Source organism: Vulpes vulpes, chromosome 11 (genome assembly GCF_048418805.1).
Source record: "Vulpes vulpes isolate BD-2025 chromosome 11, VulVul3, whole genome shotgun sequence".
In the NCBI taxonomy this organism is placed as follows: Eukaryota; Metazoa; Chordata; class Mammalia; order Carnivora; family Canidae; genus Vulpes; species Vulpes vulpes.
Genome location: NC_132790.1, coordinates 30,299,163 through 30,313,745, shown reverse-complemented (window position 1 = coordinate 30,313,745; position 14,583 = coordinate 30,299,163). Strand labels below are relative to the sequence as shown.

Sequence of the window (14,583 nt, the reverse complement as noted above, 5' to 3'; positions counted from 1 at the left end):
TCAAAATCACAATTTTTGATGATGGGCTTGAAGGGTTTAAAGGTGAACATTGGGGCACCTGGGTGGCTCGGTGGTTGAGCATCTGCCTTTGGCTCAGGTCATGATCTCGGGGTCCTGGGATCAATTTCTACATCGGGCTCCCTGCAGGGAGTCTGCTTTTCCCTCTGCCTATATCTCTGCCTCTTTCTCTTTCTCTCTCTCTCTGTCTCTTGTGAATAAATAAATAAAAATCTTAACCAATGTTCACCTTTATTTATTTATTTATTTATTTATTTATTTATTTATTTATTTATTTATTTATTTATTTAAAGGTAAAGCAAGTTTGGGGAAAACACCACAGTGATGCCACAGACTCCATCAGGTGGCTTTTTAGCACTCGGGGGTATCTGAGAATGGTTTCCTACCCTGTGTGCTTGCTTTATTCTAGGCAGAGGTTTTGCATGTCCTATAAGCACATGATCTTTCCCTGGTGGGAGCCCAATATCTCCCGTATTATTCCCAGGCAGTTGTGCTCTGAAACATACTCCCACTCCACTCCATCTCCTCTCTGGCAAACATCCCCGTGATAACCTACATCTTCAACCCTTTCAAAGACACATCTCCATGTGCTGCAGATTTGGGCAGCTCACCTGAGAAGGATTCATGAACCATCGCTTGCCAAGGCTATCATTGAGAAAGCCCCTTGAGTACACAGAGGAAGCACCCTAAGAGAGAACCCTATATGGAAATCTGGAGACCAGCTATAGACCATGAAGTGGCAAGTGAGCTCCTCCAGCCTCCGTGTGACACCACGCATCCTCACCGCAAGTCTGGGGCTGGCTCGCTGGACCCGCGGAGGACCTATAAAAAAAATGTCTTTCAGGCCTTCATGAATGAGGATGACCAGTTAAAAATTAATGAGAAGATTACATAAAACCATCTGCTGCCTTTATTTCCCCCTGGGTGCATTAAAAATATGCAGCTGCTCAATGTGAAAAGTTGCATTGCCCTGCATGACTCACGGGCTGGTCCTGCACGTGGCAGGTGGAGAGGATGTGAGGTGGGAGGGGAAGTGAAGGGAGCGTGCCCACCCAGGGAGCTCCACCTGGAGCTGAGTGTCTGGAGCACAACAGTCCAGACCTTTCCACCCCCTTGACCTGCTCTCTGAAGGAGGTGTTGTTCTGTGTATGTAGCTGATCCTGCTGTTGGGTTTGTGTCTGTGTGTGTTTTTCTTTTTAATCTGAAAATTGGTCTTTGAGTCCACAAAATGCAGCTGCAGCTGCCATAATTAAAATGAAATAACCTGCTCCGTTCAGTCCTCAGGGAGAAAAACCTTAAAAAAAAAAAAAATCCATATTCTGAATGGACTCCAGAACGTGGCAACTGTCGTCTTCTCTCCCTACATACTTTGCAACAAGTTTCATGGCTTTGCTTTTCTCTGGAATCGGGGGGAAAGAAGGGCATCCACGATTACTGAGCTTTTATCCTGGCCCCATGTACTCTGCAGGGCTGTCCCAACTGTATAACTGGTGTTTGAGTCCAGTCTGATGCTTCATTTCTTTTCCCACTGTCAGGCGCCCTCCAACGTCCTGTTAGACCCCAGACCTCTCAACCTGGTCCGATTCTGTCTGGAAACGTGGGAGGTTTGGTATTATTAAAATGTTATTGAAACTGTTGGCACATGTAATTGGCTTAGATTAGAAACCAAAGTTCTTAGAGGGGTAACAAGGTGGAGTTGGCTGTGCTAATGATTACACGCTAATGAGATGGTTTTCAGAGGATCGGATGGGCTCTTCCTGAAGGTACTGCTTAAAAGTCACTCCTCAGGCTGGGAAAATAAAATCCCACAGGAGCTGAAGCCTTGGGGGTTTGTTTGGATCTCAAAATAAGGTAACTAAAGGAGAAAGTGGTTAACAATGTGCTAGAAATTGAAGATACAGCAGTCACTGACTTCAGGGAGGTCGTAGGCGAGTAGAAGCAAAGGACATGCTGACACAGGATTCTAAGACATTAGTAATGAACACCAGGTCAGAGATACATACAACTTGCTAGAATTTTGGCATGTTTTTTCCTCCAAAAATCTATTTCTTCAATTGGGACGTTGTGAGGAGTAAAGCAATCTCAGTGTGAGAGAAATGCCCGGAATGTTGAACATGAAAAAAGGAGAAGAAATTATTGCATGTTCTATGTCTATGCCAGGGGTCTGCAACTTAGCCTAATCCCTTATCACCAGTCCCATTTCCCACTTAATAATGAGGAAATGCACGGAGCTCGGTGGTTTGTCCCAGGATGCAGAGATGGTAATGGGGTGCCGTGTGATCCAGACGCCCTCTACTTCTAAAGCCCCTGTTCTTCCCATCACACTAGGCTTCCTCTTGCATCCTTGATTGTCAGGTTATATACCTCACCATGACTTGTAGTTAAAATGAGGAAGTCATTTTTTTCCCCATTGAAAAAAAAACTTCAAGTCTTAATAGCAGGCATCTTTTTTCTCTCTCTCTTTTAATATTTTATTTGAGATAGAGCATGCGCAAGGAGAGGGTCAGAGGGAGAAGCAAACTCCCCACTGAGCAGGGAGCCCAAAAAGGCTCCATCCCAGGATTCTGGGATCCTGACCTGAGCAGAAGGCACTTAACTGAGCCACCCAAGCACCCCTAATTGCAGGTGTCTTGATAGGAGTCATCCATGGTCTTCTCCAGGCTACAGATATGACAACCGAGTTCAGGTGTATTGAATCCTCTGGGCAATCCTCCCCAACATTGTAGGTGACCCAGAGTATAGAAATGTGTGGTCCCTCATGGATGCTGTACATGGCCTGAGCAGATTCTTGGGTATCCAAAAGATACCTGGGTCTGCTGCTCCTGCTACCATGGTTTAGCTAAGAAGGGGAGGATGAAAGCAATACTCCCTTCTAAGATCTCCTGCTACCTTTGGAATTCTCTGTAAGACACTGCAGTCTGGTGATTGGGGCCCAGCTCAAGGCATTGTCTTATCTCCTTGATTTGTGGTCACTTTGGGGAAAAGCACTTCATTCCACCCGGGCCTCTTAAAGGCATTCCAGAAAACAATCACATTCTGCCCACTGTAAGGTAGGCAGAAAAGTGCTCTGGAAACAGGAGGTAGTGTACCAAGAGTGTCAAGGGTTTGGGTGTCGCACACTGGGTCACGGCGTGCTCTATGGCTCCCCTGGAAAGCAAAAAAACAGGGTTTAGATTTCGTCTCCACTGCTTCCTAGCCAGGGGATTAGAAGCAGGCAACATAAATTCCCTAAAGTCTCCTTTTCTTGTCTTCGAGTCCGGAAGGATAATGCTTGCCTCATGCTGTTGTTTAGAAGGTTCCATGAGATCAAATACCAACCAACCCCTAACACTCTGCTCAACACTTGGCACGCAGTGAGGAGCTTGTACTATGCCAGCCTTGAGAAATTCATCTTCTTACAGCAGATCTCCCGTCATGTCACTTCTCTGTTTAAAAGCCCTGAGTGGCTCCTAATGACTCATTGAGTAACAGCCATCTTCTCTGTCTCAGTTTCCAGGGCCCTGTTTGTGGGAGCCCACATCACCTGCCAGGTGTGTCATCCTTTGCTCCCACACAGCCCATGTTCTGGGAAGCTGTGCTACACACTTCTTACCTGCTTCCCCACCGTGCTTTTCCCCCTTGCACAGAGGATCTGGCCTGTCCCCAGGCCACCCCCACCTACCACTGCCTCTGAGGCAAGGGTGAGCTGAAACGGTATGTTGTCCAGTAAGCACTCTCTGATCTGTCAGCCGTGCTGGTGTCTTCATTCCTCGAGCCTCTCGCTGCCTTTCATCTGTGTCTCTCTGACAAAACTGCGAGTCCTTACCTTTCCTCGCTAAGCCGTGAGCTTCCTGAGGGCAGGATTTGCTTCTGAGTCATCAGTGCATTCTGTATGACACTTAACCCTTATGACCTGAATGAATGAGTGAGCAAGTGAAGGAATGAATGAAGGCTACAATCCCTTTGTAGCCAGCTTTCCCCTCCATAAACTGCTAGTACATAAGTACCTCTTAAACCATCAGTCCACCCATGGGCATTTTCCTTTCACTCACTGTGGCACTTGTTGGAGGCCCTGGGAAAAAGAGAGAAATCAGGGCTATGAGTCGAAAAGGAAATAAACAGGAGAAAAGGAGTTGAGGTTTTCCCTCATGCCCTGGCAAAGAAGCAGATGAGAAAGGAGCTAAACTAGCTCAATGGATTCTCTAAGAGGGGAGGAGCCCTAAGAACCAGGCCAGGGTCCAAAGCCCAAGTCCCACATTGACCTGGACCAAGAAGAGGGGGGTTTGAGAGAGATCTGAGTATTTTGCATACATCCAGGACCCCAGCAGGACCCTTGCTGACCAAACCAAGAGCTCTGAGTCCTAAAAGCCACAGGTGCTGGAAGGGTGGGGAGAGGCCCCCACACAGGAGCAGGTGCCTGTTACCGTTGTTATAGCAAAACAACCTCCTGCAGCTCTCTGAAACTTTGGTGGGGCAGCTTACAATGACCCAGGCATGATAAATAGAAATTAAGGGCATAATAGCCAGTACTGCTCATCCAAGATGTGTAAAATGAGAGTCTGGGGCTATCTAGTGTCTTGCCTATTTCTTACTACAGGTCATGTAGTATGATTTTTAAAGGCTTTTTTTTTTTTTTTTTTTTTTTTTTTTTTGGACACTTTGTCAATCCTGTTTCTGCCTAGCAGGTCGTCCGTCCTGCAATGTTCATGAGCCTGACCCCTGAGAGTGGGGAAGGGATTCTCTGTGCTTGGGCCTGATAAATGTTCTTGCCTAACAGAGTTCCTCTTTGATAAGAATAACAATTTATGGGCAGCCCTGGTGGCGCAGTGGTTTAGTGATGCCTGCAGCCCGGGGTGTGATCCTGGAGACCTGGGATCGAGTCCCATTTCGGGCTCCCTGCATGGAGCCTGCTTCTCCCTCTGCCTGTGTCTCTGCCTCTCTCTCTCTCTGTGTGTGTGTGTCTCTCATGAATAAATAAATAAAATCTTTTAAAAAAAGATAACAATTTACAGTAAAGAAACATGAAACTTAGATGAAGCTAGCAAGATGCCACACTTAAGAAAATTGTGTTTTTAATAGAGATGACCACTAGTTCCTCACCTGATGATAGACAGGAATGTTTTCTTAGCTAGGCTCCTACATATATTTGGCAAATAGGTATTCAGGGAGTTTCTCAAAAATATTTTTTTTTCTAAATGTTTTATTTATTCATGAGAGACAGGCAGAGACATAGGCAGAGGGAGCAGCAGGCTCCCTGAGGGGAGCCCAATGTGGGACTAGATCCCAGGACCCTGAAATCATGACCTGAGCCAAAGGCAGATGCTCAACCACTGAGTGATGCAGGTACCCCTCAAAAATAATTTTTACCTCAGGCACCTAAATGTATTCATCACACCGCCTTCTTTAGCCTGGTGCGTCTTTTATAAAAAAAAGGCATTTGGGGCTGTTTTCAGTGGATGGGATAGTTGGTACACTAGAAAGTAAACAGATCTTCGGTCTGTTAGAGCTATGTTCAAATTTCATTCGACCTCTTGGCATGACCTGAGGCAGATGACTCAAAACCTCTGAGCTCCTCCTTACTTTTCTTCTGAGTATGGTAGGATTTCTTTTACTGGTATCATAAACCTTTATTGTGTACAAGTATCTCCTTAGGCATTGAGATCACAGATGAATCAAATTCATTATCCTAGAATTCTAGGGGCAGAAAGGACCCCACTGGTCACTAGGTTCAGAGTTTTCCTGTTTCACATGAGGAAACATAGGCCTAAAGAGAGGATGTGATTTGCTAGAGGTTGCAGTGACAGATGCACCAGAGCCAGAACTCTTGTGTGTGAGGAACTTGGCCCAGGTGGCTCCCAACCCCCATACTATGGTGTATCACAGGGAAGATCCATTCTATAAGGCAGGACACTAAGGTTCAAGGAGCTTCGGTGATGCATTTATTTAGCTGGTGAATCAATGTTAGACCTGTTGAGGAGGGTAGAGCCTCATGCCCATGCTCCATCCCCCGCCCCCCTACTCCCGCATCACAGTGCCCAGTCAATCCTTCACAGCACTCTTGATTCACCTTTGCTCCAAGTCCTAACAGGGTACTAGGGTTGTAACGACGACTGATCTGCAGTCCTTGCCCTTGAGGAGTTTGGTCAGACAAGACCATTACTCCCACAGCTCAAGATGGATGAGAGAACGGGAAAGTATACCAGAGCTGCCAAGGAAAGCTACATAGAGGAGGTTCCTGTGGGATTCACAGGGTATTTGGGACACACACAACGCCCTACCCTCCCACCCCTGGCTGCTTCTCTTTGTTGCTGTGAGATCAGGAGCAAACCCCGCTCCCCACTATTGGCATGTGTTTGCAATGAATGCTGGGGAGAAACCTGTGGGAAAGGGTCCAGGGCATCTTGCTATGTCACTCAGTAGGGTCTGTGTTCTCTGCTTCTACAGAAAGGATCCTGCCCTGTCGTCCAGGATCCGATGGCCCTGGAGAGAGGGCTGCAGGGCCCAGGGACACTGCTGACTCTTCAGAACGTGCTGACATGGAGTCAGGTCAGTCCCCTCGTCTGCTCTGATTTTGTGTCATCAACTGCAAACTTGTGTCTTAATGAAAAATGCCATCTTGGAATCTGAAACCACATGTGCTTTTTGGTTGAAGGCTTTTGCCACTAAGCAGCATGAGGAGTAAAAGGAGGTCAGGCCAGATTGGAGATTCCTTTTTGGGGAGCAGATGCAGTAAGAGGAGTGATGGGTGCTGGAAGCCAAGCCAGCAGCCAGTGCAGTGAGAGGGCAGGGCAAGCAGGGCCTAGGCATCCAGCTGAGATGTAATGTGGGAGCTGGCAGCCAGGAAGCACCATGCAGGTCCAGGACCAGAGGAGCAGCAGTGGCCATCAGGATTATTCTAGGATCCAGGAGACCGGGGGCGTGTCCAGAGTTTGATGGTTACATGTTGAGCTGAATTGGAGTGGGATCAGAGGCATAGTTGGAATGTGGCAGGAGCAGGTGAGGGGGTGGCTGCCCAGACAGGTGGGCTGGGCGCCAGGTCCAACGAGCCAGAAGAGCCCTTGGAATGCTTTTGTTCATATTGCTGTGCAGAAGAACAATGACAAAAAGTATAAAACACCTGGGTTGCATCAGAGAAATAGAAGCATGTTTCAAGCTAGGGGAGGTAGAGTCATATAACGGAGGCTGGGTCATGGTGAAGAAGGCCGAAGAAGCCGAGGGGCCAGGACCCAGGAACCCAGGGAGCAAGCCCGTTGTTGAAAAACTTACCATGAACCAAGCACTTTCTCATATCCTCCAAGTAATCTTGCAAGGTAGACGTCTGAGTCTTGCTAGGCTCAGTTATGCTCCAATATAAATTAACTCCAGAGTCTCAGTGGCTCAACACAGCCAAAGTTTATTTCTTGTTCATGCTACGTGTCCAACCAAGGGAGATAGAGGACTCTGCTCTACCTATTGACTCAAGCCAGGTTGATGAAAGCTCTGCTAGATTTTTAGGTATACCACCTGGAACATGTGGCACCTTGGTCTCTGCAGTAGAGGAAGAGAACCAGAGGCCTGAGCACTGGACCTTAAATGATTTGGTCCAGAAGTCACACACAGCCCGCGGGCCAAAACTAGTCACACATAGTCCTGCCCGACTTCTGGGGCTCAGGGAAATGTGGGGAAAATGAGGTTATTTGATGAGAGTAACTGTCTCCACCGTAGGAGATATTATTTCTGTGTAACAGGCACGAAAATTGAGGTGCAGAGAAATTAACTGTGTGGTCTGAGGTCTTCCAGCTAAAAAGTGCTGAAGCCTAGATCTTACATAACCTCTGACTGAATCATTTATTTAGCAGTTCAACAAGGCATACTGAATACTCCCAATAAGATGAGCACCAAGCTAGGCTCTGGGGATGTACCAGGGAAGGAGAACAGAGGTGGCTTCTGCTCTCAGCCTGAAGAGTGTAGAACTACAAACCAGGAGGAGCGCTCAGCCATACAGGCGCAGCTCTCTGAGGAGATCTGTTAAAATTATCAGCTCTTCATAAAATGGGGTCATGTTTATTGAGACATTGTGCCAAGTACTTGATTTATACATCTCATTTACTCAGGGAGCCCCATGAGGTAGATCTTACAATCCCATTTTTAAGATAAGCAAACTGAGGTCCACTCGGTGAGCTCAGAAAACTAAGCTAAAGGTGAACTGGTCGACCCTATCCGTGCTCACTTATAATGCACAAACGGCGGAATCAAAACTTGAACCTTGCCACCCTACTCCACTGATCCTCAGGAAATCTGCTCTCCCCTTCCTCCTCTACACTCTCCATCCTGGCCTTTCTCCCCTTGGTTCCTCCAGATCCTGCTGCGTGTCCCATGTGAACACGGCTTCCAGCGACAACAGAGGGAGCCTCATGGAGGCCAGACCTGGGTTGCTCATCCCATGTGGGTGCCGCCCACAGAGCCGGGCCCACAGTTGAATTCGAGGGGGGGAGGGAAGAAATCGCAGAAATATAGGTAGTAGTGGGGTCTGACAAATTCTGTGGGGTCGAATCTGAGTGCCTGTGCCAGATCTGTCTAGAATGTTCTCCTTTTAATCCCTGGCCTCATCTCCTCTCATCCCTCTTGTTGCACACTGTGTTATAGTTACACTGGCTCCATCACTGCTCTCCCCTCCCCAGCTCGCGTGACCGCCTCTTCTGTCCCCACACTAGTCCAAGCCATGGTCTCTTACTGGGACTATTGCAGTGGACTCCTCATGGGGCTGTCCTTCTACCCTTCTCTCCAGGGCTCTGGCCGATCAGATTGCTTCTCAAAACCTGCCATGTGCCCCTATCTTTAGCAGAGGAAAAGCGAAAGTTCCTCACAGTGACCCACTAGGACCTAAACAAGCCAACCCTTCTCCTGTCTGACCCCATCTCTCCTGTGTACCCCTCGCTCACACCCATTGACCTCTTTACTTTTCCTTGAACCCAAAACACACGCCCACCTCAAGGCATAAGGCATGCGGCATAGATGCCTTTTTTTCCAGTGTTGGGAAAAGTTCTTTAGGCAGAGGAACAGCAGTGAACAAACCTCCACATCGTATCTGAGCAAGCAGGGCACGCTTAGGCTGAAAGGGGCTGAACACAAGTATGCTCACTGCTCGAGGAGTGGCAGGAAGCCGGTGATGTGAGCGAAGTATGTGTAATGGTGGTGAGAGCAGGTGGCCTGCCCCCATCACCCCAGGAAAGGAGCCACCCTCCCAGTCCAGTTCCTCCTGTGCCCTGTTCCATTTGATCTTATCCATGTGACATTTCTCTAGCTGCTGCATTATCTATTACTCGGGAAGCTTGTCTAGGGTCTGTCTTCCCCCATTAGAACATAAGCTCCCTAAGGGCAGGGATTTACTTTGTGTGGTTCCCTGGAGGGCTCTTACTGCTGGAACAGGTGCTTGGTGAGCACATATTGAATGAGTGAATGAATAAACAAATAATTTCACAACAGATTCCACATCGATATTTGCTTACATGTTATTGTTTATCCCCTCCTGCCTCTATATATGCTATTCCAAACCCTGGAATGGCCCCACTGCCTTTCTCCATCAGCTGACTTCTCACTCTTTCTCACTCTCTCTGCCTGCCCAGGAGGGCGATGTCACTCTAACACATGGCACAGGTGCTGTCCATCCATCCCTGTGAGCATGGGGGTCTCCAGGGCAAGCACAGCTCCTCGTCTCTGAGCCCCACAGTGCCTTGGGCACAGCGAGAGTCCTGTGACTGTTGGCTTGAGCCAAGTGGACCAGAGCACCATGTCGAATCACAGTCCAGGGGCCACCGCTCTCCTCCCCTACATGTCACCTCACTCACAATCAGGAGGCAGGGAGCCCTGTTGCCAATTCAGTCTCCTCCTTCTTAACGCCTGCCTCAGAGATCAGGAAGATGAGGCAAATGGGACACTAATGAAATGCAGAGAGAAAACTAAATCGGGAGGTGTTGCAAACACTGAGGAGGAGGGAGATTGATTTAAAAAGATTTCTCCGGGGCAGGAGAAGGAGTGCTGTGAGGGAGTGTAGAGTCCTTGGAGTTAGGGTCCCGTGTCCCACCTCTGACACCTGCATGCGGGGTGGCCTGCATGATCCCTTTACCTCTAGGGGCTTCACTTATCTGACTTTAAATTAGAAGCCTTTTAATTGATTGACTCATTTGTTCATTCATGCCTTCCCACCACCTTGCCAAAAAAGATTTGAGTGGGTTAACAATCTTAACTTGATTAATTAATTAAGACCAAGAACATTTAATGTGAAATTAAGTAGAAAGTAAAGGAAAAAAAGAGGAAGAAGAAAAAGATTTCCAGGGCCCCTCAGAGAGGGGGTTCTGAGAAAGTGGTTACAGACCACTGTTCTGAGGGTTGCACAAGGTTCTTACGACAAGCAGGTGGGGTGTGGTAGGTACTGATGACCTTTAGGGATGGAAAAGCTCTGGTCAAATGGTAGTAAAGATGACCAGTGTGTCAGAGCATTTCACATCCCCTGTCTGATCCTTCAGTTATAGGCATTGTCTACTGTGTGTTAGGGACCCACAGGGCACTTTTTTCTCTCATTGAGTGCTCACAGCACCCTGTAAGGTGGTCTTTTAAAGTCCATTTTGAGAAGAGATGACTGAGTCTTAGAGACACTGATTGTCTATTCAGCAAATGGTGCTGGGAGGATGGCTATCCATATTCAAAAGCATGAAGTTGGACCTTTCCCCACCCAGGGTTAAAAAAATTAACTCAAAATGCATTGTTGACCTAAATGCAAGAGCTAAAACTATAAACCCTTAGAAGAAAACATAGGTATAAATGTTCACAACCTCAGATAAGTCATGCAGTGGTTAGGCACACACAAAAATGAGGGAAACAATACATAAATTGGACATCATCGAAATTAAAAATTTTGGTGCTGCGGAGATCACTGCACGGGAAGTGAAGATGAGCCTGGAATGGGAGAAAGTATTTGCAGTCATAGATCTTACAAGGGATTTGTATGCAGAATATATAAAGAACTCTTAAACTCAGCGATAAAAAGACAAAGAGCCTAATTCAGAAATGGGCAAAGAGTTTGGATAGGCATTTCTCCAAAGAAAACAACAGAAATGGCCAATAAGCACAAAAAAAGATGTTCCACATTTTTAGTCATCAGGGAAATGCCAGTTAGAGACACGGAGTTATTTGGACCCTGCCTTCCTAACAGCAAAGCCTCCTGACCACACACCAGCCCCGAGCTTGGGGAAGAGGTCACTGCTGAGTGAGAGACCTGGCCTGCACTAGGGTTTTCACAGGAATGGGGAGGAAAGGGAGGGACAGAGGCAGATGAGACAGATGGATCCAGCCAGGGACAGACTGCCTGTGGGCTCTTTTCTTGGTGATGGGCAGAAATTGCCATCTGAGAATGCTTCCCAGTCACGCCCCCTGGCCCTCTTCACAGTCTGCCCTAAAGCAGCAGTTCTCAAACTCTCTGGTTTCAGGACCCTATTTGACTCTTCCAAATTATTGAAGACCCCAAACAGTTTTTGTTTATGTGGATTATGTCTGTCAAAATTTGTCACGCTAGTAATTAGCACTGAAAAAATGTTAAAATAATTATTTATGGCTTATTTAAAGTAATAAGCGCTTACTTTAACAGAAATAACACATTTTTATGAAAATGACTTTTCTACAACAAACAAAAATGTATAGAACAGCATTGTCTTATGTTTTGGCAAATCTCTTTAATCTTTGGCCTAAAAGAAGATATATCTGTCTCTGCATTCAATCTGGAAAACTCCACTCTATAGTGAAAAGAGAAAAAGGATGTAAAGGGCAATATTTTAAGTAGTGTTGACCTCACCAACTTCCCCGAAAGGGTCTCAGGGACCTACAGGGATCCCTGGGCTGCACTGTGAAAGCCAGGCACAAGAGGTAAGACCCTTGCCAGAGTCCAACAGGGAGTGCGCAGAAGAGGTCATCTGTCTGCCTAGTAAGGAGAGGTAAAGAAGTGAGGACAGTCTGAGAGGCAAGGCGGCAAGAATCCACCTGGACTGAAGCCTGGCTGCCCAGGGGAGGCCTCAGGCCTTTTGCACATGATATTCTCTTGGCCCAGAATGCCTTCTCCATATTGGTCTATTGGCAAAATCCTCCTTGTGCTTTAGGGTTAACTTTGGATGCACCTGCCTCTGGAAAGCCTTTCTTACCATCCCTAACATCCTCTAGGCTGGGCTAAGCCCTCTTGCATACCTAGCACCCTGATGGGTGTTACTAGCGTGAGCATTGCAGCAGGGGAGTGGCTGGGAGGTTGAGGCCTACTGGTGGAAGCCTTGGGGTCCCAGGCAGAGGAGCTGGGCCTTTTGTTTTTCCTGTTTCAGAAGGCAGAAGCCAGTGGCAATTTTTTTTTCACAAGCATCTGCTTGATGGTGTACGAATTCATATGTACAGAGAACAGCAGCCACCAAAGGGCAAATCAAAGTCCTCTACTAATTCTAATTCACTGGTGAATAAAGTAACACCAACAATCTAGAATTAAATGGGGAATGAGGAAGAAGAAAGAATGAAACTAACAGCTTACTGAGCCCTTACTCTGTGCCAGGCATGCATCATGTTTATGGAATCATCATTGCAGTTAGGGGCATTTCCCCCATTTTATAGGTGGACAAACTGAGGCACCCTCCGCCCTCCCCTACTCAAGGATCCTTTGCTAGTAAGTGACAACTGGGATTCAGACCCAAGTCAGTGTGCTTCTAAAGCTAGTGATTACTTTTGCCAGCACGCCACATGGGCTTGGCACCATTCTGTGACCTCGAGTGTTTACTACTGCCAACCTGCTTTTTAAAAATGTGTTTCTATCATGGCTTTCCAAATACACTTTTTAGCCCTCAGAAAGTCGAACAAGATCACCAGTTATGCATTTTTGTTTCCCCTGTGGCAGCTTCCCTGTACACAGCAGGCAGTCCATGCTCTCTGCTCTTGTATTGCTTACTTTTCATAAAAGACACGGCCACAGTGGAGGTATTGACTCAGTGGAGATACTAATGAGTTAGAGTGGTCAGGACCTGCCAGAACTGGCCATCCTGGTTGGTGGTGGGAACCTGGGAAATCAAAGGGCTCGGAAAAGATATATTCTTCTCAGGAGCAGGTTGGAGAAATATGTGGCACACCCTAGTTCTTAAATGAATACTCAGTGTGGCAAACCAGGCTGATGAGGTTGAGTGTGGGGTTACATATGGTGCCAATTATGTCAGTTAAGCAAGGATACAGGAGCATGTATTGAACTCTTACTGTGGGGCAGGATCTACGCTAGGCACATTGCATGCTTTTATCCTCATTATGAAAACCTTTGTGTTTGAGGCTCTATGAGATAGGAGTATCCCCACTTTCCAGTGCCCAACCTGAGTCGCATAAAAGCATCCTGCTCATTGACACATATGTCCTAGCATGTGGAGGAGAGGGGGTTGGGACCTGGTCTGTTTGGGAGCACCACACTGCCCTCCACATGCAGAGGGAATGCTGAGTCTGGTTCCTGCGGGGTGATTGGTGAGGGTCAGCAGTGCCAGGCGATGCTGCAGCAGCTGGTGTCAGGCTTGTGCTCCCTGGACCGTCTGTCCTCCAAGGTTCCTTTTCTCTCCTTGAGTTTGCACCTTTGACTTGTACTCAGAGAACCTGGAATGCCCACCCGTCTCCCATGCCACCACCATCTTTCAGCACCAAGCATCTACTTTGTCATAGATGTCCTAGTCCACTTGAACCCATGGGTGGTCCCAGGGAGGAAGAGGTAGGAGGAGCAGGTGACTTAAGATGAAATCCAAGAGGTGTCACAGATCGTCCTTGAAACCTGAGTTCCCTATTTGCTCAAAAAAGGAATCCCTCTAGGCAACCACTTCTGGTCCCAGCCTTTGATGCTCCTTTGGGAAGCCAGGGGTGAAATTCTCTCCTTCCCCGAGGCCTGCCGGGGTTGGGGTTGGCAGAGTGACAGTCATGCTCCAGGTGTCGCTGTCCTTCTGAAACCCCTTTAATATCCTTTTTACCTGTCCCCATCCTCGAGTGGGGCTGCCGCATGGTCCTGGGTGTGCAGAATGATCACAGAGCCATTTACACGCCGAACGCCTGGTTTATTTCCAAATAGGAAGGTCAGTGTCATTATCCTTGGTGGATTCAGTGACCAAATCCTCCTGATGGTAGGGCTCACTTCCTTGCGCCGATTGCATCTTCGGCTGTACATCTTCAGTGGCCAGTGAAGCCAAAGCAGCAGATCGTGGCCTGGAGGCCCTTCTCTGAGGCTGCGGACCCCTATCACTGCATTGCCTTGACTTACCTGCTATGAAGTGGATGTCTTCAGACCTCTTATACCCCCCACTGCTTTTGTGAAAGTTCCCTTGGTGGAAGAGAACAGTGAGTCAACATCGATAAGCAGAGAATCCTTCCCCTCTTTGGATTCTAACCATGGTAGAAAAGCCGAGTGTGCAGAAAACACTCCAAGGGTGAGAACAGACATTCGTTGAGTACCTATTATATGTCAGCCACTGAGCTGGGCATTTCACGGTCCATTTCCCCCTCACAACTACTGGTGAGGTAAGCATTGTTATTTCTGATTCACAGATGGGGCCACGGAGCCTC

The 14,583-nt window shown here is 47.5% G+C and overlaps 1 protein-coding gene across 12 annotated transcripts in view; it reads left to right on the top strand.

Moving 5' to 3' along the window:
• TENM4 (teneurin transmembrane protein 4) overlaps window positions 1-14,583 on the top strand; it is a 2,793,707-nt gene that overhangs the window by 2,290,775 nt on the left and 488,349 nt on the right. For all 12 annotated transcript variants that reach the window (XM_072726015.1, XM_072726027.1, XM_072726024.1 and 9 more), the window contains one exon: window positions 6,442-6,543. In XM_072726015.1, coding sequence (XP_072582116.1) covers window positions 6,534-6,543 — 10 coding nt within the window. In that variant the 5' untranslated portion in view covers window positions 6,442-6,533. The remainder of the gene's footprint in view (window positions 1-6,441; window positions 6,544-14,583) is intronic.